Source organism: Magnolia sinica, chromosome 18 (genome assembly GCF_029962835.1).
Source record: "Magnolia sinica isolate HGM2019 chromosome 18, MsV1, whole genome shotgun sequence".
Classification (NCBI taxonomy): Eukaryota; Viridiplantae; Streptophyta; class Magnoliopsida; order Magnoliales; family Magnoliaceae; genus Magnolia; species Magnolia sinica.
The window spans coordinates 43,869,536-43,893,932 of NC_080590.1; the positions used below are offsets into that span (position 1 = coordinate 43,869,536).

Here is a 24,397-nt window from a genome sequence, read left to right on the forward strand (position 1 = left end):
GAAAGAAAAGAACTAACCACAGAGATCCATCCTCTCTAGAAAGAACTACCCAAACAGAACAAACTCAGGGAACGCATTTCCTGAATTACAAGAAAGTCCTATTACAAGATCTTTCCTCACCTCCATAAATCCATGGATCTCTCCTCAAATTCACAGTCTCATTTACCTGATCCCATACACGGCCAAAGTGAATTCTAGAAAGTGCACAGATTATGACCCGATTGTTGAATAGTATGGAACTTTAGCGACTAACTTTGTGTTTTTGGACACCACAACATTGAGGATTCTTTGGAGTGAAATCTATTCTTCATACACGAATATCTCATGTACTTGCTAGTTGTTTGAGGAGATAACTGCATTACATGAGGGTGATAAGAATCTTGGGTGGAGTTAAATATGTATCAACCCCTAACTACTGAATTGGAGAAACAGGGCAGCAATATGAAGAGCTTCAGGTTCCTAAATTTTTAACTGGTCTTAGTTTTGAGTGTGAACCCTTTGGAGCTTAGATCTTGGGGGTGGAGATACCCATCCTTGGATTAAGTGACACGCACACACAACAGGCGTGGCTCTCTACTATTGGAAGAGGTGACAGGTCTTCTCTTGTTACCTCTGTTGGCAAAGGTGATAACAATCATGGAGGATGCGGTGTCATGCTGGTGGTCATGAGTCAGGGGGAGCTGCAGACTCCAGAAGTGCATCTGTTGTGGTTTCAATAATCATACCGTTTAATTGGTAAACCATCATGGGCTAACCAGGCAAGTCTCTGTAAGAAGTAATGATGTTCAATCTGTTGGATCTGTCTCCTCTCAACTGCCACGAAGTAATAATTTTGACTTCGTTGCTCTCATCTGTAATGACTAATGAATACTTTTAAGTAATTGAAGGGCAAACAGACTTCCTACAATGGTCCTTCCCCTCCCTTCGCTGCCTCATTTGTGAACACAGGGACAATTTTTCTTGCTTCCAAACATTTAGCTCCATGGATCATTGACTCAGGAGCATCTAATCATATAACTAGAGATTCTAGTCCATTTTATATTCTTAACAAATCAATTTAGAATGCTTCAGCTGCCCTTGTTCATGGTACCATATCTAAAATACATGGACTAGGTAGTACTCATCTGAGCTCCTCTATATCATTGTCATCGAGTCTGTATATTCTTCAGTTTCTAATTAGCCTCATGTTTATCTATTGGGAAACTCTCACAGCCACTGAGTTGTTCTATTACATTTTAATTTTATCCCTCCTATTGTGCATTATAGGGTCTAAATCCAGAGAAGAAAATTGGTGGAGGTGTCTGGTGGACTTCATTATCTAGATCGAGGATCAGTTAGAGTTGCCTTGCATGCAAGTATCTCCCCCATCAGTGGAACTGTTGGCTAGGTCATTCATCATTAAGTAATTGAAGAGATCTTCCATCATTGTCCCATCCTTGAAGGCCTATGCATGAATTTAAAGGTCGGGCTGGCTCTACTAATGGTGGAGGTAACAGGTCTGCTCTTGTTACCTCAATTGGCAGTGGTGACAAGAATCATAGAGGATGCAGTGGCTGTGCTTGTGGTGATGAGTTAAGGTGAGGCGCTGGACTGTGGAAGTGCTCCCATTGTGGTTTCAAACTTTCAATAATCATATCGTTTAAACTTGTTATGATAAACCATTATGTGCCAACTATGCTCATATCTCTAAAGATGCAAAATGAATAGTGTTTGATCTGTTGGTCCTATCACCTCTCAGCAGCCACAAAGTACTAATGGTGGCTTAGTTACTCTCACTTGAATAACATTTTACTTATTAAAAGGCTAGTAGACTTTCAAAGAATGCTCCTTCCTTTCCCGCTGCTGGTACACGTCCATGAACATAGGTATATAGTTTGTCTTGCTTTCCAACAGTTAGCACTGTGGATAATTAACCAGGGAGCATCTACTCATGTGGCTTGAGGTTCTAGTGTTTCCGGTTCTTAACAAATCAATTTTCAAAGCTTCTGTTACCCCAATTGATGGACCATTCTTGTGAATCAGGATGGATGGAGATCTCGAAGAGTTAGAATTTTCACCTTCAAATCTCACAGATGTATATTACCACAATCATAGTGCCATTGGAACAATTTTACATGTGAAGGTCCATGAGAAGAACCAAACACATAAAAAGTGATTAGCACTTCTCTTGTAAGGTTGATATGAAGCATTTTTAAGTTTTTACTCAAAGTGAATAAAAATGCACGTCTATTAACTCAATATCTATTGAGAGGTACAACAGTACAAGTTCCTCTAGTGCTCAACTGAGCTTCCAACCCAAGAAAAGAGGGTGTCCCAATGAAAAACAAGGAATAGTCCATTTTCTTAGAGTGCATGTTTAACCTAGAAGAATTGATGGCATTTTTATGCACTGGCATTTCTATATCATTGTTCAGTTATGTTTCAGAGTGTAAGTGTAAATATCTCTGTTTATGTCACAGCCAGGTAACCTTTTTTTCACAGGTCACCTATCCATTTACTAACATCGTACAGCTGGTTTTTAGCCTTCTAAAAGGTTCATATTTTCTTAAGGTTCCACAAGGTGATGGATTTGGTCTCAAACTTCTTAGCTTTAGATCACCAAAACATATAATTATTTATATTGGATCCACAAAGCTAATCTCCATCCACTTCCAATCATCCATTTGATTCTTCATGCTCGCATGTATGCAATCCGACAGATACTACTTTCGAACCTAGAAAAGGCTATGGTAGCAGGCATGCATGGCTTCCCAATAATGAGGAGATACCATAGAATCAAATACAATAAGGTCTGCGCTCAAATGCCAGAACAACATGAAAAAAGAGCAACTCTATGTTTCATGGTAGAGATTGAAAAGAGTATCATATGGTCATCAATTGAATCGAAATTGCAGTGCATCATTGAGAATGATCTCGAACACTTACCCTGCAGAAAACTGGAGAAGATGGATGAAAAACTGTTTGATGTCATCTGATGATTCAGGAGTGGCATCGGCTGCAATCTTCGCAATTTCGCTACATATCTGTGGAGCAGGGAAATCAGAAACACAATACTCGAAGGAAAGACTGGGAGAACATTTAAAAAATGGATTGAAACATTACAGTAATCAAGCATGACAGAACGGTATAATCCAGCTCCTCTCTATAAGCATCCATCAAAGAAAGCAAAGAAGACAATGTCTGCTTACAAGCCATACACAGGGCATACGAATCATCCAAAATGCCTGAATTGACAACATTAAGAATGCAAGTTAGCCTCACTACTAAAGGAAAACAGTGGGGAAAATGATGGTGAACATAGCCATATTACCAAATCTATCTGTTGCAGACAGACAGCTGGCCCGTATCGCATATCTAAGTCTGGCTGCAAGTTGATCATCATATTTCACCCGATAGAAACCTGTCTGGTCAATGTTAATTTTATACCAAAAACGTTCTGGATTTTTCTCATTCCCTTCCCCTGGGTTCCATTCTTCTGTCAAGCTTTCATTGGAAGAACCCACAAGCTCCGATATCTCTAACCTGTCAGATTTAGTTTGCAAAAGGAAATTCTTGCAGGTGTCATATGAACCACAACATAATGTAATGGGAACAATCCACTGTCCATCCCCAAGGAGTCCACTTGACAGGAATTGTGACTGCAATCAATAAAACTAATTTAGAAGGAAAAATGAAATGCAAAGAAAAAGGAAATACACTAAAATTGCCTGAAACCACACAAAGAATCATGATGTATATTGAACAAGACACTTCCATGTTTATGCAGCCTAAACAACTGCTGAAAAATGCAGAGGAAACATTGTGCCGGAATTATCACATAAACAAGCTGTCAGTATCATCATCTTTCAAAAAAAAAAAAAAAAGGGAAATACAGAAAAAGAAAATGAAAAATGGTTTCAGCATCATAGGATTATTTATGGGCGTTATCAGCACAATTAATGAGGTGTCACCCAATTGAAACAATAAGGTGATGGTTGGTGGATAAATGTTTTCCTTATCTACACATCTATTGTTATGTTTATTGATCTTTTATTAATTTTTCATTACCCTATAGACACGAGACTGGGCATTTCTCCGAAGAAAATGAAAGCCACTTTGATGTAATTTTACAGTAAGGGCCCGTTTAGATGCATTCGTGTAAAAAGCGGTCTCACACCTACTTTTTAGGTGACTCGACGAAAACAAATCTGCTCTTCAAGTCAGCATTTTAGCACTTAATTTTTCGAGAAGGATAGTGAGACGGAATTTGCAAAGTGCACCCAAACAAACATCAAAAACCCTGGTCTGGCTCAAAAGGGGGTTTATGCCTAAAACGTCCCTTTGGAGGGTGCATCCTAAGGGGACCCAAGTATGTTATCAGTGTCTCTATGATACCCTGATACTAGCATATGCTAACATATCATGTCAAGACACCATAATATGATAGCGGTACTGGATACTATAGGATACTTGTCAGAAATATTTTACCAAAATCCTATCATATTAGGTGAAAGTCACCTCCTTTATCAGTAAATCAAAGCCACCTTTTACATCTCCAGTTTGTTTGTTGAATTTAAAATGTTCTTGGCAAGATAGACCCAGAGCAATGGTCCTCACCATTAAAGGGAAGAAACAAACTCCTCCAATTGAACCATCATATCATTTGAAGTTAGCCCCATCATGGACTTCTTAAATTATCACCACTAGCAATGTCATTTGTTCAAGCTTATCAATATTTGATGTTACTAGTACTGGATACTACAGGATACTTGGCGGAAATGTTTTGCCAAAATCCTATCATATTAGGTGAAAGCCACCTCCTTTACTGGTAAATCAAAGCCACCTTTTAAATCTCCAGTTTGTTTGCTGAATTTGAATGTTGTTTGGCAAGATAGACCCAGACCATTGTTCCTCACCATTAAAGGGATGAAACAAGCCACACAGCTTGAGTCTGAACTCCAATCGAACCATCATATCATTCAAAGTTAGTCCCATCATGGACTTCTTAAATTATCACCACTAGCAATGTCGTTTGTTCATATTTATCAATATTTGTCATCCTTCCTAGATCTCCTCAGCACTCAAGTGTGTCATTCCATGATCTCCCGTGAAGTTTCATCTCTCCATCATCTTTGTCAACTCTTACTGCTGTGTTCCCTCCACAATGACCAAGATAGAGTGCTTTTGCGCCTTTGTTTTCTTTTTCTGAAGAATGAAGAAAATGAGGGAAGAGCTCTCCTTTAGTTCCGATTTCTGATGTGTGTGGTGTGTCAAATATATCAAAATCTAATGAAGGAGAGACTGAATAATAATATACATCAGACAAAATTAGACTTATGAAAGAGCTCCGCTATCAAACTATTAGATCCTTCTACTTTGCAATTAATTCAAAAGATCATAATTGAGAAATATGTCAGCAAGATAAATATTTATAAAACTAGATAACAAGTTTACACAAGGCCTTATCTTGTGGGACCTCTCAAGGTGATGCAGTCTAATGCAAAAGCTGAACATAGGAAGTGCTTGATAGAGAACAGCCACGGGATAGAGACGATGACAAGATGATCCATAAGAAAGGTCTAGAGATGCCCAATTGCTCATGTAACCTTTCGCAATTGAAGAGACTACTGCATCTAAGTTAGCTATTACATCTGCGGACTTTGTTACCAAGTTCTACAAATGTCTCCACATAGATCCCATGATCACCAAATCTTACCCAAACACAAGTTACACAACCTAACCAGTAGTCAACATTAGAGAGAAACTGATGGAAAGCTAATCGAGATAGTTTGGGCATGTACTAAGAAAAAAGGAATGGCTCCAATAAGGGAACTTGACTAGAGTGGAAGCACCTGAAAGAAGAATGAGAGGAAGGCCTAAGAGGATTCAGATGGAAGTTATGAGAAGGGTTATGACACAGCTTTCTCACTTACTCAAGACAAGAGCCTTAGGAACGAATTTGTAAAAAATGAAATTGTAAAGCTAACCCAAAATAGCTCAAACACTGCTATGCTAGTAATGATTACATAAGAGCTCTCAAAGATTATAATAATAATAATAATAATAACACTAGTTGGAAGTCAAGATCGGTCAAGTTCTGTTTCAACAAACCACCTACTCCATTTTATGCTGTTCTCACTAGTGACAGTCTCTGTCCAGCTCCAAGGAGGAAACCCTCACAACACAAATGAACATATCGAAGCACCTGAACCTACAGGGATTATCAACCAACCCAGATGTCAGCAACTGCAGCACAATTAAAAAGGCCCCTCAACCCACAAATTCACTCTACTAGCGCCTGTTTAGCAAGGGCATTTGCCTCAATATTAGTATCTCTAGGAATTGAGGCGAAGGAGAAGGCATGATCAGAATGAAGATCACTAAACCCTTCCATCATGTTTGCTGATCTCTAGGGTACGAAATACGATCCTCCTCTCCAATGAAATAGTGTTCAAGGAAACTACTTTGATGCATTTTATTTTATTTTTGAAAATCAATGAAAATTTTATTGAAAGTGCCGAGATGGTGCACTGACAACAACCCACTGAGCAAGCCCAATTCAACTCCAAAATCCCAACCGACCCTCAAAACTGAATCACTGTTCATCCGATACTGTCATCAATCAACTCGTCCATCCTGGCCTGTCCATGGTTACCAAATGAGCGGCCGTCAAAGTTAGCTTTATTACAGCCGGCCTATGGGCGCATCCAAGATGTGACTGCCTTTCTATTGTGCGGGCCACAGCTGAAAATTTCCTCCCAATTTCTAAACGGAATAGAGGAGAACCCACTGAACTTAGGGTCAGCATTGGCCCAGCTAAGCACCTGCATAGTAATCTTGTTCAGTACTTGATTCCCATTGCAAGCCTTGTCTTTACACATACTTGAATTTCTTTCCAAATTCCAACCATATGAGCCACATCACAGCAGGGGCAGACATGCTCCACAACAACTGACCAAGGGGGACCCTTGATGATGCAACCCCCAACTCATGCTAAATTTGGCAAGGATAGAGCTCCGAATTCCTGCCACAAAGGAACAGTGCACAAGCAGATGAACACAAATTCTTCACGGCCAACAACATTGTGGGAAGCTGTTTGGCAAGGCCCACCCCATACCCTTAAAATGGTCCATGGTTGGTAACTCATCCTAGCACGCTGACTAGGTCCACCTCCTAGTATATCTAAATTCTTTCATTTAATTACTGACAAATGTATCTTGTATGCTGTTCAAAAAAAAAAAAAAAAAAAAAAGAAAAAAAAAAGAAAAGAAAAAGGAAACAAGACATGTATCTTCGACTTGGGCATTTCACATGCACACACGTAAGGAGTGGCTCAGCCACTTCATAAAGGGGATCATTCTATGTCCATTTACAGAACCAGTTTATTAATGAAATGCAGACAACCGTGACTTCATTCTATTGGAGCTTCTAGGTTTCTAGAATGCATCTAAAATCATGTATAAATCATCAAAACTTACAAGATAGCCAACAAGCATAGGACTGTGAATATTTAAGCAGTGTTTTGAAACTTAACTAGAAATGGTACAACACTAGATATTGTAGGGAGACAGCAACATTTTAGTAAAGCGACTGTCATTTTATGAATTGACCAAATAAAAGAAACAGGAAATTGAATAACAAACCTGCTCAAATTCCAAGTTGTTATCATTTAGTTTTACATCGACAACTGGATATCCTTTTTGCTTTGTCCAAGAATTCATTAGCATGGTCACTGGTTCACCAGATTCCTCCTCAAGAGCAGCCCATAGGTCTTCTGTCTTTGCATTCGAGCAAGCATATCTTTTTATATACGACGCTAACGATCTCTAGTTAAATGTAAACACAATATATGTCAATCATCATGAGAGAAGGTCCTTAAATATCAGATACCATTTCAAAATAATAGTGCCAAAGGTTTTAAAAAACATTTAAACGATGTAATTAGCAAAACAAAAGAAGCTAAATACATCATGTGTATGAACATTTGTTCGCATTGTTGACATCGTTACAAAATTAGTCAACTAACAAATTCAGCCATTCTACTTCCTGAGACCATCATTATAGTGATATAGGATTCCCCCTCAAGTAGGTGCACGGATATCTATCAAGCCCCACTTGTAGATTCAAATGAACATCTGTTCGCATTGTTGACATCGTTACAAAATTAGTCAACTAACAAATTCAGTCATTCAAGTTTTTGAGATCATCATTATAGTGAACTAGGATTCCCCATCAAGTAGGTGCATGGATATCTGTCAAGCCCAACTTGTGGATTCAACCTCATTTTCCCAATCATGTTGTGAAGGAACTATCTAAATAATCATCTATCTCTACATATAGAATCTGCTAACAGATACAGGCTGTTACGCACCCCACCACCAAACAAAAAAAATCACCGCTGTATAATGAGGGTGGCTGATAAGGTTACAATTTGGGCAATACGGCGTATCATAACCTATATCCGAAACAAAGCTTTTTGTTTAGCAAGATGTACAAACCATGGTTGATTCTCTTTGAGTGAATGTTCATACCCAGTCTAAATTAAAATTAGAGCATAAATCGAATTCCTTAAAAGGTCAGGATGCTCATAGCAAAAGGATAGTGACTTTCCCTGCTTAAAATAAGCAATTGGAATTTTTTCGAGGGACTATCAGTTCAGTTTCTTTCTCAGGAAAATGGTTTTGAATAGAGGACCAGTTTATCCAAGGAATACGATATTTGTACCAGATAAGTATTGGCCTCCAACCCACGCGAAATACAAATACATATTCAAAATGATACATATTAAGCGGCATGATATGAATTTTTTGTCAAGAATACACAAACGCACATGCATACACTTATAATTATTATCATAACCTTATCCGAGCTATCTGGGGTCAGCTTTAAGAATCATGTTTTCTTTTTTCTTTTTTCTTTTTTTTTTTTTTTAAGATTTTAAGTAATCATGTGTCAACAAGCAAAATTGAAAATAATTCTCATGATTTACTGGCAAAGTTGATGACTGGCTGCCGCCTGACTTCAACCCCCCTCCTTTAGCTCGCTTGGGACCAGCTGGCGCATTGCCACCAATCAGAGCTTCCCTATAGCTGGGACAAGGCTATGATAATGATGATGATGATGATGAAGTGTGTGCGCGTGTGTGTGTATTCATGGGCAATATGGGTGGCCAACGTGCAATGTTATTCCATAAGGAAGACATGATATTTTTGTATCCAACAAAAATTCTCATGTTTTCCAAGAAATTCATTATGAATTATTCACAATTTTCAGAATAGAACATCCAAATAGTTGGTCAAGTATTAATATTTATGAATGAGGAAGAAAAAAAAAAAAGAACAAAACCAAAATGATTCTTCCAAAAATCTTTTTTTTTTTTATTCACATTTTAAAAGGTTATGATGGTTTAGAGCTTTTTCCACATACCACACACAATATTGCACAACTTCACTTCTTTTTTTCCTTCTTTATGAAAATTTTCCTTATTTGCAATTTCTACATCAAATAATTTTCCCAAAATACATACACTTTTCAACCCTCGAATCTCCGCAAAAATAAAAAATAAAAAATTCCACATGTTCTTTTGTTTTGTAATTGACAGTATAGTAACCAATGAGTTTAATTTGAGGACTAAATGCTCCAAACTATATTTAATGGATGGCCTCCAAACAGTAAGAACTCCAAAGTAAATGGTGATTTGGCAGGGTATTGATCCATGAATACCACCAAGTTGTAAATCATTAAACGTTTAATGTTCTTAACCAAAGAAAAGTATCAGACAATGTGGAAATTGTTTTCCATAGAAAATCTTGCAACATTCCAGAGCAGCAATTCAAGCAGACAATTTCTATGTTATATCTAATATGAACAAAGGAGTAAAGTACAGGAAGCTTTCATCCCTACTTCCCTAGCAAGCAATTTAGACCATAAAATAAACAAAAACCACCCACCAACTTACGAAGACAGTAGACAAAACATTACTGCCTCACCATGAAATTACTCATTATTGATTCATTAAGCTGTCTTTCTTTCCGAACCTGAAGAAAGGTAGAATTGATAGTGATCTAGACAAACATGAAAGGCTTCAAGGTGACATAAACTCTCCCCTTCTGGTTTTGTCAAAGAAGATATTGTTGATGCATTTCGAAGGTTTGAGGGTGGAGCTTCTGCCCCTCTACTGATGTAGCAAATCGAATCAAGCACCCTATGGTCCTATAAAGCCCAGTGGAACTAAAAACGTACCCAATAGAGCATAAATTGTATAAGCCTCAAAGTTTTCTGTCAATAATCATTTGTATTTTCACATAATGAAATGACCAAACTCAACATCCTTTGAATGAGTGAATGGTAGTAAAATTGCCAAATAGATTCTTTCAGCCAATTGTTGAATAAATTAATGTTTTGGGAATACTTTTGTTGAGATCAGTCCTTCAGTGTCTAGTTTGAGATAACTTGGTGGCTATTGACTGGTTAAGTGACAGAATTGATGAACAACATTATTCCCTCCCATTATGTTCTAAGACAATTGTTATGGGTTCAGGTAATGGGAGGAAGGACCATGACACTATACGACCGAATAGGGCTCCTCTCGTACTTGGTCCGGATTCCTATGAAATAGGTTATGGATTATGTGCATAAGAGAATGAGATATTTGATAGCCTAGGCATTTGTTTTACATAACAAGTCATGCATTTCATGGGTTTAGATGATAAAACTAAAAAGATCGTTGTTCAATGTCGGAGGTAGTGTTTGAAATATTGGTATCACGTTATGTATCGCACCCTTGGGATATGGATACGTATTGGTTATCGCATGGGATATATCGGTTATATTGCGTAATGTATCGTTGTTGTTGGAAAGATGGGAAAACATTGGGAACTAGGTCGAATTTTTCAATGAAACTTCAATGATTGTTAAAAAAGACATCAATACACACTTATAAATCAAAACATTACAAAAAACAAGTGCACATAATAGATTTTCTTTGTATGGGGTCCTAATCTATACGTTGTCTAACTGAATTGATACAAGTATATTCAAAGTCTATTCATATAATATATAAATATAAGAAAATGTGTGGAAACACAATCAATACATTCAAAAGAAAAAGAAGAATCACTAGATCAGGTTACATTCATGTTCGATTTTATGTTTGGACACAAAGATTGCCACCGATTTGAGAGAATTTGGGAATTTTTTATCTTTATTTTTTCAATTTTCCGTAACTCGGCCCATCTCCTCCAAATCTCGAAATTGAAGCTCCCAATCGAAAATCGAAAATAAAAAATGCTCACTGGATCGAACATGTGGGATATATCCCACTACTTGTGAGTTTCGTATCCAGGTGGGATAGAAAATATAAAGTGGGATATATTGGCCAATATCGTCGATACTTAAAACATTGATTGGAGGTAATTCATGTTGCTTGAAAGAGGGAGGAGGGATTGGTCTGGATATGATTCTTTGAATTCTAACCATGGAATCCATGATCCATCACCAAATCCTGTTTTGCATGTATACCAAGAGAGAAGTTTGGTAGAACGGAAGTTTCATAATTCGATGTGACCCATGCCTTATTGGTTGAAAAGAAAATGAATTTAAAAAGGAAAAATGTTGATTTGTTCTACATGCTACCACTTTGATAAGCAGAAGGTTATCCTCAAAATTTTAAGAGAATTAACTATTGTGTTAGAAAGGCTTCATCATATGACGCCCTTAGAGACCTAAAGTGAATGTTAACGAGAGGAATTCATACCAATTATCCATGCTTATGTGCTTTTGGGGTCATCCATACCAAAAGGCTTAATGAGCTAGGGCTTGTCAGCTGAAATTACATAGTTTAAGTTGAATTAGCCAAACATTACATAGTTTAAGTTGAATTAGATAAGCATCTACCTATGAACTCCTCTATGATAGATCAAAATTTTAAGCAGATCTTTCCTCCAAGCATCTGCCTGGGAACTCTATCGACACATCAAATTTTAAAACAAATCTTGCCTCCAAGCATTTGTCAAGGGAGAACTCTATCATACATCAAAATTTAAAGCATTTATCTCAACCTGAAAGCATTCAGCACCAAGATAATTCTGCAACATCCTAATCAGTGAGGCTCCTTTCTTGTAGCTTATTGCATCGAAAATTTCATCTATCTCATGAGCATGGTTGATCTCCACCTGAAAAATAAACTCTATAGTTAGAGACAAGATCAAACAATAGCAACCCCAAAAGCCAGAACAAACAGTACTTACACAAGATTGCCACAATGTGAAACATATCAAGAATGAAGTGAAATGAGAAAAGATAAGAAGCAGGAGCCTCATCTGACACCATGACCCTCCAAAGTGCATCTATTCTATAGATAAGAGGGGGTCTGAGTTGTGTGACCAAGTGTGCCCTAGCCATCTGTGTTTGGATCCTGATCTCAGAAGCCCTCGATTCTGAACTCCACAAATGGTATAATATGGCATCACTCTTTAAGTATTATGATTAAAAAAGATCCTACTGCTCATTGCCCCTTCGCCTGCTTGGGTTACAATGGTATCCCATCTGATGCATGCTTTGCAACCATCACATTGACCCAACCATAAGTTTGAAAAAATACATGCTAAGTTGATCACTCTTTTTAGCCAACCCCAATTAGTTGTGATAAGGTTTAGATGATGTTGTTGTTGCGGATCTCTCATCCCAATATATATATATATATATATATATATATATATATATATGAGAGGAATGCTCAACTGCGCACCACTTCTCACGAGTTCTTGAAAGAACTTTTTAAGAATTCATTTCTGGTTATATGAGCCTAAAATCTGAACCATCCACCTGATGCAGCGCCCCATAAAACCTTTAGGGCCCAAATTTTACCTTGATCCAAAATTATGGTGGGCCATGGAAAAAGGAAATAGTTTCCTCTCTTGATTTGCCTCTCTATTTCGTCATGGTCCACCAAAGTTTTGGATCAAGGTAAAGGTTGGGCCCTAGGGGTTTCATGGGGTGCTGCATCGATGGACGGTTCAAATTTTGGGCTCATATCACTAGAAATGAGTTCTCAGTGCTCAGCTGAGCATTCCTTACATATATATATATATATATATATATATATATATATCCAAATTTCACCGAAACTAGCAATGATATCGGCAAATATTATCGGTATCACCGATCCTATACACCTTTCTTTCATAGGAATTCCGATTATTGGAGAGATATCCCCAATAATATCAATGATATTGATATTTCGAGATGTTACTAATATCTCGCATAGCCCCCTCATATATAAAAAAAAAAAAACGAGAAATCACATATCCAATGAAACTGGGAAGTCTACAGCAAGTGCAAGAGTAAATAGGAAAAATGGGAAAAAAGAAAAATAATAATAAAAGAAAAAAGAAAAAAGAGGTTTCTTCCAATTTTTTTTTAGATCTATGTTCTCCTCCTTTTGATTTTTTGTGGATCGAAGCTTCAATTTGGGGTTGAAATCGTGGATCGATGCATCTGTGCCATGGATTCGTGAACATATGAATTTTATTTTTTTTTTTTAAATCATGCTTGCTTTCTTAGATTTAAACATGGATTTCACTTGAAATCCATGTTTATGCATGATTCTCATGCATCAATGTGAATTTCAAGTGGAAAATCAAGAGATTTTGTGATCAATTTTCTCCAATTTGGGAAAAATGGGGAAAATCCAATTTTTCTGATTTTCTTGCCAAATATAGGTGATTGGGGCCCAATTTTTTATAGGATCATTAGGATGGCTGATCTCCTGATTCAGGTTCTCTTGATTTTTCAGGAAAAGAAATACTTTTTCATTGTTTATATTTTCTATAAAAATAAAAAATAAAAAAACTTTCAAAAAAAAAAATCAAATTATGTTTTTTAGATTGTTGCTTTCTCGTGATATTTATAAAAAAATTGCGTAATTGAATATATATATATATATATATATATATATATATTCAAGTTTTTTATTCCTAGATTATTCTTTTCTTTTAATTTATGTTAAATTTTCTGTGTGTGTGTGTATCCATGCTTGGATGGATGTATCATGTATGTGTATATGTATGCATGGATGGATGAGATGGACGTATGAATGAGATGGATGGGTGGTTGGATGGCTAGATGGATGGATCGGATGGATGGATGGTTGGATGGATAGATGGGATGATTGGATGGATGGTTGGATTGATTGATAGATGGATAGCTAGATGGATGGGATGGTTGGATGGTTGAATGATGGGATGGTTGGATGGATGGGGTGGTTGGATGATTGGATGGATGGATGGATGGAGGGATGGTTGAATGGTGGAATGGTGGAATGGTCGGATGGATGGATGGATGGTTGGATGGGATGGATGGGTGGTTGAATGGATGGATGCTTGGATGACTAGATGATTGGATGGATAGATGGGATGGATTGATTGGATGGATGGATGGATGGATGTTTGGATGATTGGATGGATGGATGGGATGGGATCGTTGGATAGATGGATGATTGGATGGATAGATGGGATGGGATAGATGGATGGTTGGTTGGTTGGTTAGTTGGATGGATGGATGGATGGATGTTTGGATGATTGGATGGTTGGATAGATGTTTGGATGGATAGGATGGGATGGTTGGGTGATTGGTTGAACAGATAGATGGGTATGAGTGATGGTCAGATAGGTATGTTTTTTTAATTCATTGACTTTTACATGTCTTAGTTATTGTTTGGTACTTGCATTTGTTTTATATAAGCTCATTCTGGTTACCATCGGATTGATTTATTACGTCAACACATTCTGTTAGGCCCTCATTATGTGTGCATTATTTTTGCAACTTTTTTATTCTTAAATATGCAAATATGTGTATTTTAGCATCTCCTGAAGTTTCATTGAAAAATTCCACCATTTACCCCATATATTCCCCAATGTTTCCCACATTTTCGAGAATCAACAATGTTATTGGTGATATTGATACTTGTTTCCATACATCCAAGTAGCGAAACTTGTAACGATACCGATACTTCGAACACTATCTTTGTGTGGGGGTGTGTGTGTGGTGTCGGACACTATCTCTATGTGTGTAGTAACAGACACTATTTGCGTGCGTGCGTGCATGGGAAAAGTTTACGAGGTCGACCTTATGGGAACTTCACATGAGATCGAGCTCTATGGGCCCCACAATGATGTGTGTAAGACATCCACACCATCAATTAAATGCAACCTTCCACATTAGGCCATGGACCTAAAAATCAGGCTAATCCATGACATATGTGGGCCAAACCATAGACAACAGTTGAGAGTAGATGCCCACCCATTGAAACCTTCTTGATCGTTTATAGGGCCACTGAGATGTGGTTCAGCCATGTAACCCATCTATTGTGTGTCTCACTTGGATGAGGGGTCACACCAAATTTCAAGTCATTCCAAAACTTAGGTGGACCCCACCAAGTGCTTTTAAATGTTTTAGCCATGGTTTTACATGATTTTAATTGTGTGGGCCCACAATATAAAATCATGATTTTACATGATTTAATACGTATTTTTCAAGTGCCTATGTATCGTACTGCCAAAGTGTGAATTAGAGCTTTTCTATTCGATTGGTATTAATAAAAGAGAGTTGGTCTCATGGACTAAGTGTATGGGACCGTTTCCATGAACCTAGTTACACTTGGACTTGTTGGCATATCTGTGGCTCGAAAAATGAATGGACAAGATCTTTCACAAGAGTTTGGTCAACTCAAACCCGAATGATGTAATTTTTACTTAGTAGTCAAACAAGAGGTGACTGGACGTAATGGACTGTCCAGATAGGTCATAGGTTATGTTCATGCCTACAAGTCCATGTGCAACTAGGTGCATGGCAACGCACCCATGCACATAGCCCGCGAGATAATTTCTCTTAATCCGTTATTAGTAAATACTAATCATATCCAATCACAAGATGTTAAACCGGGAAATTAGCTAATCCCATTAATCAAGGGATTTTGGCTTCACATTTCAATATTCAAAATCTCAAATACCCAAAATAATAATAATATAGACATTAATACATTATTAGTAACCATTAATTGTGCATTATTAATATAGGATAAAGATCGGGTTTAGGTTGGGTTGGGTTGCCTAAGACCTCAACCCAAGCCCAACCTCCGTGGTCAAGTTGAAGATTTCCAGACCAAGCCCAACATGGTCTCAGCCCAACCCAACCAAACCCACACACACACACAAAAAGGAAGGCTCCACTTTCTTTCCACCATATCCACCAACACAAGACATTGAGTTTGACCAAAAGGGAGTTTGTAAGTTGACTGAAATCATGTAAACTAACCAAAGAGCATGATATGGTAGTTCATGCCAATTTTTGGTGGAAATGAAGCAAATAAAACAAAGAAAAGGAAAAGTGCCATTAGAAATAGGCAATCTATGATTCCATTGGTGTTTCTGATGCACAAATTTTGTAGGAGTAAGGCTCAAAATGTTCTTTTTCCCACCTTCCTCAAAGGCTCAAAATATGGTAAAAAATCGAAGTCACAGTCCATGATACAACTGATCCACATCGATCATCAGTCATACAAGCGGATATACTAGTCGCATGGGCTAACATTTGTTGAATCTTAAGGGGGAAAGTTCACATGTAGATATCATATCATTTTTCTAAAGAACCAATGCATGTTGACATATATCTTGCACCATAACCTATTCTTCATTAGAAAGCTCAGTGATTTCTATTTACTAGTTAGTATGTGTAGTGATAGTTGCATATTTTTAAGGGCATTTAGTCATGCATATGCAAAGAGCTCTTTGCCCAATTATGTACAAAAACACAAGCAAAATTAAGTTTATAGAACAAGCATGATCGTGCAAAATCCAGAAGCTATGCCAAAGTATCTTAATAAGGCAAATGAGAGTTTACGGTTCCTTAGGAGAGAAAAAATCAAATAAATGAAATAATGGCTGTGATTAATACTTCCTACCTCAATAGGGTGTGATTCTGCAAGCCCATCCAGCCTAAGGCCCTCAGTAGTTTGGTCAAGAAATTGTGTCCAAATTTTCCATTCAGGAAACAAGCAATCAGTTGCTAAATGGCTCACCTGAAATGCAGCAATTGACTAAATCATTCACGAGATTATGCTATGCCAACCCAGCACTAATGCCAGAGATGAAGGAACCCATGAGAAATACCCATGTTGCAAACCCCTCATTCAGCCACAAATGTGTCCACCATTCCATTGTTACTAGATTTCCAAACCATTGATGTGCAAGTTCATGTGTTACAACAATTGCAACCTGTAGAGAAAGATAGCCATGATGAAACAGTTTGTGTAAACTTCAAGTCAAACTGCCAGTGCAAATCAATTTGTGGCAATGTTTTAAATAATGAGTAGCAAGTAGCGTAGCATTCATCCCTCTAAAGCATGAGGCATAAGTTAATGCCACTTCTAGATTTTCTATTAAGCTTGCCCTTGGTTGAACCAAATATCATGAAAGTACATTGCACCGAATTAGACTGATTATTAATGAAATTTGATGAAATTTGGTGCAACCAAACAACAGCCTTAAATAATAGAAAAAAAAATAGGCCAAAGATTTAGTATAAAGATAAAGAAATAGCAAAGGAACTGATTTAATGCCATTTATTTATACTATAAAAATCGTTGCAAATTTAAATAATTTATATTGAAAATAGAAAACTTGTAGTGTAAGCTACGTAGTGTGCAGCGTAGGCTGCATAGTGTGTAGCATGGGCTAATAAACATGTACCATAAGCTACACGTGACTTACTATTTTCATGGGCTACATTGCATTAAAGCAAAGCTACACACTGCATAGCCAACTTTTTAAAACTGATTTTTGGTTATCAAATGCTCAAGTAAACATTATGTCCCAAACAAGTCATGCAAAAAAGATCAATCAACATAGTGAAGCAACTTGGAGTCTAAAGAACTACTAAAAGAAAGTTCTATAGAAAATAGTAAATACTCCAAGGAAACCAATCTTCAGTTTCATAAAATAATAGCTGAAGGATCTCCATAACATGGTCAGGAACGGAACCTTGAACTATCAAATATCATTAAACATATGCAAATTACCCTTTGCTTGTTTGCAGCTGCAGAATGTTGATCATCATAGAGCAGAGCTGTTTCACGATATGTGACTAAACCATAGTTCTCCATAGCTCCATAAGCAAAATCAGGTATCGCAATCATATCCAGCTTGGGTAGTGAATACGGCATGGAAAAATAACTGACAAATTCCAGTAACAGGTTAGATGATGGAAATCAAGCACATCCACCCCAGCACTAGAAAACACTCAAGATAATTATAATAGAACTCCAAAAAGAGACCAACACCATTATTAGCTTCTGTTTGAGTCCAGTTGGCTCCAAAATTCCACCAAAGTTTCTAAGGAAATGATTGTAACGATCGATTAACAGTAACTTAATGATCTCAACATATGAAGAAGAATTTAGTTCAATAAAGACAAACCTACCTTTCGTAGAGATCAAGCGTCCTGACAGCAACATCAAAAGCAAATTTCCCTTGATTTGTCTTACCAATCTGACAGTATACACGAACCTTAGTACCTGAACATGAAAGATAACATTAATCAGGAAAATGGGTTGCCACATCATAAGAAACAAAAGTGTTCATTGCGAGTGCATACCATTGAGTGTCAAGCCTTCTATGTAATCAAACAAACCAACAATAATAGCTACCAAATAAGTTGACATAATTGGTGACTCCTGGAAAGAAACCGTCTTCAGTTTCCCATGAAGCTTTTCTTGAATGACTGGCATATTGGACAATGCCATCAGCTCTGAGGGCACTGCCAATGTTATCTTGAATGTAGCCTGAACACAATATGTTAGCACAATCAAGGGCCAGGAAAAAAAAAAAACTATATTCATATACAGAATGATTTCATTACATATCCACCATGAGACCTCCACATGAATGGATGGGAGTTTTTCAGAAAAGAGTAAACTGCCAAAAACGTATAAAGCGGCAGCAAGAGATTCTAGATTCAAATAGAACTGACCCTTTAGTTTTTTTGTTTTTTTTTTCCTTTCATTTATGCTTTGTGTTTTTCCTTTTGTTAAATTGGCGATGACGAGATGAAAGAGGAGACGAGAGTGGAGGAAGATGGGGGATCAAAGGAATGAATATCGAGGGGAGAGATATTTGAAGAGTGCCATTTTGACGGGAAGGGAGGATGGACTGATAGCAGATACAGGGGAAAGCAGGCAAAGAGGAATGGTAGGAAGGACGGGGAGAGGGAGGAGCTATAGTCCGTTTCCCTGAGGGGTCGCTTCCGATCAATTTCTCTAGGGTGTTTAGCAGGGGGGAAGGTAATGGAAGTGATTGTACCTCATGACGGGAGATCTTTGGTTTAATGCTGGTCTGCATTTGTTCGGATGGGCTTGGAGGAGGAGGTGATAATGGCAGGAAAGTTGAGGCAGTTGAAGACCTTGGGGAGGAGCTCAACCTAGAAAATAGTTTTTCAAGAGATGGGAGTTGCATTTCCAATGAGTCCTGGTGAGAGAGCGGTGGAGCTTGGGAGTGAGCAGACCGACCAGGGGTCTCTTGTCTCATAGGAGTAGCGGGATGCAAAAGCAGATGTTGGAAGAGGGATGGCCATGGATCGTCAAGAGGAACGAGGGTCTGTGGAGGGGGTGGCATTGACATTGGGAAACTTGTTACCTGAGAACGATAATCCGAAGGAGGATTTTATCATTACTGCTTTACATGTTACAAAGATAAGTGATGAAGAAGGCGCCATCTGTCGTTCTACTTCAATCACGACAATAGGAGTACAAGCTGCTCAAAAGGGTGATAGTGATCTAATAGAAGAACAACTCCACTGGTCCAAAGACGTTCTGGAAAGGGTCGGAGGCCTGTTGGGGTTTTCTTTCGGGGCTTAAGATGAGGATGTGTATGTGTTATTCCAGTTCATCCAAGGCAGAAGAGATCAAAGACAGTAAGAATTCCAGGTGGCAAAGGCCAGAAAACCTCCCAATGGCTGGAGGAATTACTCAACTTAAAATGCTCAATCAATTACAACTCCGCAAGTAAGACCAATGGGGAAAAGAGGGCAAAGGGTTAAAGTTTTTCATCAATGATAATTATGCCTTGGACTGTCAAAGGATTGGGCTGCAAGTTCAAAAGAACACAGGTTAGGAAGATGTGTAAAAGGGCAAAAGTGGATATCATTATGTTATAGGAAAAAAAGTTGCAATCCATGGATGGAGGAATGCTGCACTCGACCTAGGGGGTAAAGAATAAGGAGTGGTCAGCTTTGAGCATTATCAGCTCTACTGGGGTATAGTTATGGGCCTATGGCATGGAACTTAGAGCTTTGGAGGAAGAAAGAAAGCTACTCTGGTATGTATTCAATGTCGCTAGTTCTGCATGACATTTCTTTTAGCTTTCGGTATGTTTTTTCAGTTGTGTATGGCCCCTACATCCCAGAGCAAAGAGAGCAATTGTGGGTGGTGATAAATAGAGTCAGACAGAAGTGGAGTTTGCAGAGGTGCCTTGGCGGAGATTTTAATGTAGTTCGGTTTTCATATGAAAAATCAAATGGGTGGCATATAACTTGCAGCATAAAGGGCTTTGCAAATTGGGTGGTGTCACATGATATGGGCTTACCAATGGCAGGAGCAAAATTTACGTGAACAAATGGCCAGGAATAAGCTATTCTATTGCACTTGGATATATTTTTTTTGTCTTAGTTGACTAGCTTGAGAAATTTCCGCTTGCTCTTCAACAAGGCCTGTTGAGACCTATATACCAGCGTCCAATTGTGTTCGAGGTGGTAGAGGAGGACTGGGGCACAAAGCCTTTTAGTTTCGAATTAGCCTGGCTAGAGATTGATGGTTTTGTGTAGCTGATAAATGATTGGTGGGCTTCTTTTGCAGTTAACGACTTTACCAAGTTTAGTCTAAGCCGAAAACTCAAATTGTTGAAAGAGAAGATAAAATTTTAGAAGAAAGTTCTCAGTGTTCAGGAGGCAAAACTCAACATCATAATGAAGGTGATTCATGAGTTGGATGTAAAAGAGGAGGCAAGTTAACAGGCAGTTGAAGAGCATGAAAAGAGAGCAATCTTGGCCTTAACATATGCTAATTGTCTCAAAGAAGAGGAAATCGGGTGGAGGCAAAGATCAAGAGCATTATGGCTAAAAGGAGATAGGAATTACATGATTTTTTCTTAGAATAGCTAGCACAAAGGAGTGGGACAACAGAATAAGAAGCTTAGTAGTGGATGGTAAAAGGACATCGAAAAAGGGGCATATTTGTGATTCAATCGTTCAATATTATAAGAACTACTTATCCCGTGATCAGTGGAAGAGACCATGGCTTGATAAGTTGGAATTTCCTCAAATATCAAGTGAGGAGATAGCTTTCTTTTAAAAAAAACGATTTCCGAAGAAAAAGTTAAATGGGATCTTGATTCGATGTGAGGGGATAAGGCCCTAGGTCCAAATGGCTTCCCAACAATGTTCTTCCGTAAATTTTGGGAAGCAGTCAAAGGCGGTGTGAAGGTGTTTGTTTCTGAATTCTATGAGCAAAGTCGTCTTTCAAATTATCTAAAGACATCATTCATAGTTCTCATTCCTAAAATTGAAGGGGCGAAAATGTTAAAAAAAATTATAGGCCCATTAGCCTAATTGGGCCCCATATAAAATTTTAACTGAAGTCGTTGCCTTAAGGTTTCGAAGAATGCTTTCACATATTATTTCTAAGAATCAAGGGGCCTTTGTTGTGGGTAAACAGATTCTAGATAGTGCTCTCATTGCCCATGAATGCATCGACTCCAACTCAACATCGAAAAGGCGTACGACCAATGTTCAAAGATCGGTATCGCTACAAATTTCGTTGGCTAGGGATAAGGAAACGATATCAATATCACCGATAACCGAAAATGCGGGGAAACATGGGAAAACATTGGAATTTTTCAGTGAAACTTCAGGAGATGCTATAATACACATATTTGCATATTCAGGAATCAAATTTTGCATGCATAATAAGTTTTTGTTAATGGGGACCTAAAAGCATGTGTTGTCATAAGAAACCATTCCAACCATCCCATCTATCCCATTTACCATCCAACCATCCCATCTATCCATCCGACCTTCCATCCATCGATATTTCAGAATATCGACAACACACGATATTTTGTCCTCATTGACAATTGGAAAGGAAACGAAAGACTGTAGTCTCGATATTTCCCACGTTGCGATAACAATAATATTGTGATATGATTGATATTATCATTTACAACCATGTGCCTATAAAACTTTTTGAATTGGTGATATCGATACATTAGCGATATTATTGAAATATCATCAACACACTAGTTGTACAAGTGACACTTGGAATTTACACAGTCGAAAATATTAGTGATATCTATACATTGGTGATACAAGAGATGCCTAGAATTTACATACTCAAAAATATTACGATAAATTGGCGATGTCAACACATTGGCGACACGTAGCGATATATCGCCAATATCTAGAATTTCTAAGACTACCAGTGTTATCGATATCGCTACTAGTGTTTTGGTATCGTCGAGCTGAAGATAAGGATAATATCGTGGATATTCCGATAATATCAAGGATACTCCCAACAATGTGTACAACCATGTAGATTGGGAGTTTCTTGATTACATGCTCAGGAGATTGAGTTGTGGGTAGAAATGGAGGGATCATATCCAAGCTTGCATGCAATCAACTGCTTTTTCCATTCTAGTAAATGGGTCATCAAAAGCCTTCTTCAAGGCTTCCAAGGGCATCAAACAGAGTGACCCTCTATCCCCTCACCTTTTTTGTAGTGGTTGGGGAGGCACTTAGCAAGATGCATCACAAAGGGGAAAGATTGGTTTAATCAGCGGCTTGAAAGTGGCTGTGAGGATTCAAATTAGTTACCTCTAATACGCAGATAATACTCTTTTATTTTGTGTTGCGGAAGCGGTTTTAGTTGATAACTTGTGGAAAATCATTCTTTGTTTTGAAACGGTTTCGAGCTAAACATCAATGTTCTTCAAAGTGAAATGTTGGGAGTCTGAGTGTGTAATGAGTTGTTGCGGCTGGCTACTGTTTTCGGTTGTAAAAAAGGAGTTTTTCCTTAATCATATCTAGGGTTGCCCCTATGTATAGGGAAGCCAAAAAAATAGTTATAGGATAAAGTTATTGAGAGAATTGAGAAGAAGTTTGGGAGGGCGCTTAACTCCTATTAAAGTTGCCTTCTCTAATATGCCTGTGTGCTTCATGTGGCTCTTTAAATGCCCTAAATCGATGTTGGATAAGGTTGGAAAAGCTAAGAAGAGACTTCTTGTGGAAAGGGGCCGAGGAAAAAAGGAAGTTTCATCTCCTTAGGTGAGAAGGTGTGTGTAAGCCAATAGATGAATGTGGAGTTGGCATAAAGGATTTGGGAACCATGAACATGGCACTCCTAGAGAAGTAGCTTTGGAGATTTGGTACTGAAGAGGGAAGAATATGGATGGAGTTTATTATGAATAAATATGGTACGTAAGTGGGAGGGTGCGGAGTGAAGAATCTTGTCTATACTAAACCTCCAACCTTTGGAAAGTGGTAGTGTCGACAAAGTTTATGTTTCATAAACAAATCTCCTTCTTAGTTGGTGCTGGAAATCGCGCGTCTGTTTATGGGTGGATGTGTGGTGCAAAGATCAAGCGCTTCCAGAAGTATTCCCTAGAGTGGCCCACCTAAGAACATCTTTGTGGACTGTTGTTACTCCATTTGCAGTGGTTACATGGTGTGGTCCCTCCTTGCTATAGAGATTTGACGAATGAGGAGATTGTGGATTTCACTAGCTTGCCAGACAGTTTGAAGTGTGTTGTCCTCTCGGCTTTAGAGGATGATTCAATGGTGTGGCATGTTCATAGCTCGGGTCGTTTTTCTATTCGCTCTTTCTACAAAATGATATATAAGACGCCCCATAGTTTTGATCATTCCTACCCATTTCGCTAGTGGTTTTATGGAGCCCCTCCAATAGTCACGGCTTTCATCTAGTTAGTGGGAAGAAAGAGAATGCTAACAATCGACAATTTGCAAAAGAGATCCCTTGCCGTTCCCAATATTTGTATGATGTGTGTGGGAGATGCGGAATCGATTGAATCTTCTCATTCACTACCCATTTGCTTGAAAGGTGAGGGAGCACTTGCTTGATATTTTTCATATCACGTGGGTGATGCCAAAATTTGTTAAGGACCATCTGTGGGCCTACCATGAGGGTGGGGTGGGGAAAGTTGGGAAAGTAATGTAGAGACTTCTTATTATGGTAGATTTTTGGTCTATTTGAGGGGATTGAAATAGCCACTGCTTTCAGAATAGGAGCTCTTCAATGGAAGAGATCATTAGAAAATTTAAGTGTAGTGTTTCGGGATGGGCCCTTGATGAACAATCA

General features: G+C 38.1%; 1 protein-coding gene across 3 annotated transcripts in view; it reads right to left on the minus strand.

Annotated features, from left to right (window-relative positions):
* The window catches only part of LOC131232848 (aminopeptidase M1-like), a 91,830-nt gene that overhangs the window by 63,082 nt on the left and 4,351 nt on the right, over positions 1-24,397 (minus strand). For 2 of the 3 annotated variants that reach the window (XM_058229340.1, XM_058229339.1), the window contains exons 3-12: positions 18,631-18,817; positions 18,457-18,550; positions 18,056-18,209; positions 17,148-17,252; positions 16,940-17,056; positions 12,039-12,152; positions 7,623-7,805; positions 3,311-3,638; positions 3,103-3,224; positions 2,926-3,023 (exon numbers count right to left, since the gene is read on the minus strand). In XM_058229340.1, coding sequence (XP_058085323.1) covers positions 2,926-3,023; positions 3,103-3,224; positions 3,311-3,638; positions 7,623-7,805; positions 12,039-12,152; positions 16,940-17,056; positions 17,148-17,252; positions 18,056-18,209; positions 18,457-18,550; positions 18,631-18,817 — 1,502 coding nt within the window. The remainder of the gene's footprint in view (positions 1-2,925; positions 3,024-3,102; positions 3,225-3,310; positions 3,639-7,622; positions 7,806-12,038; positions 12,153-16,939; positions 17,057-17,147; positions 17,253-18,055; positions 18,210-18,456; positions 18,551-18,630; positions 18,818-24,397) is intronic. The other variant, XM_058229342.1, reaches the window with a different exon arrangement.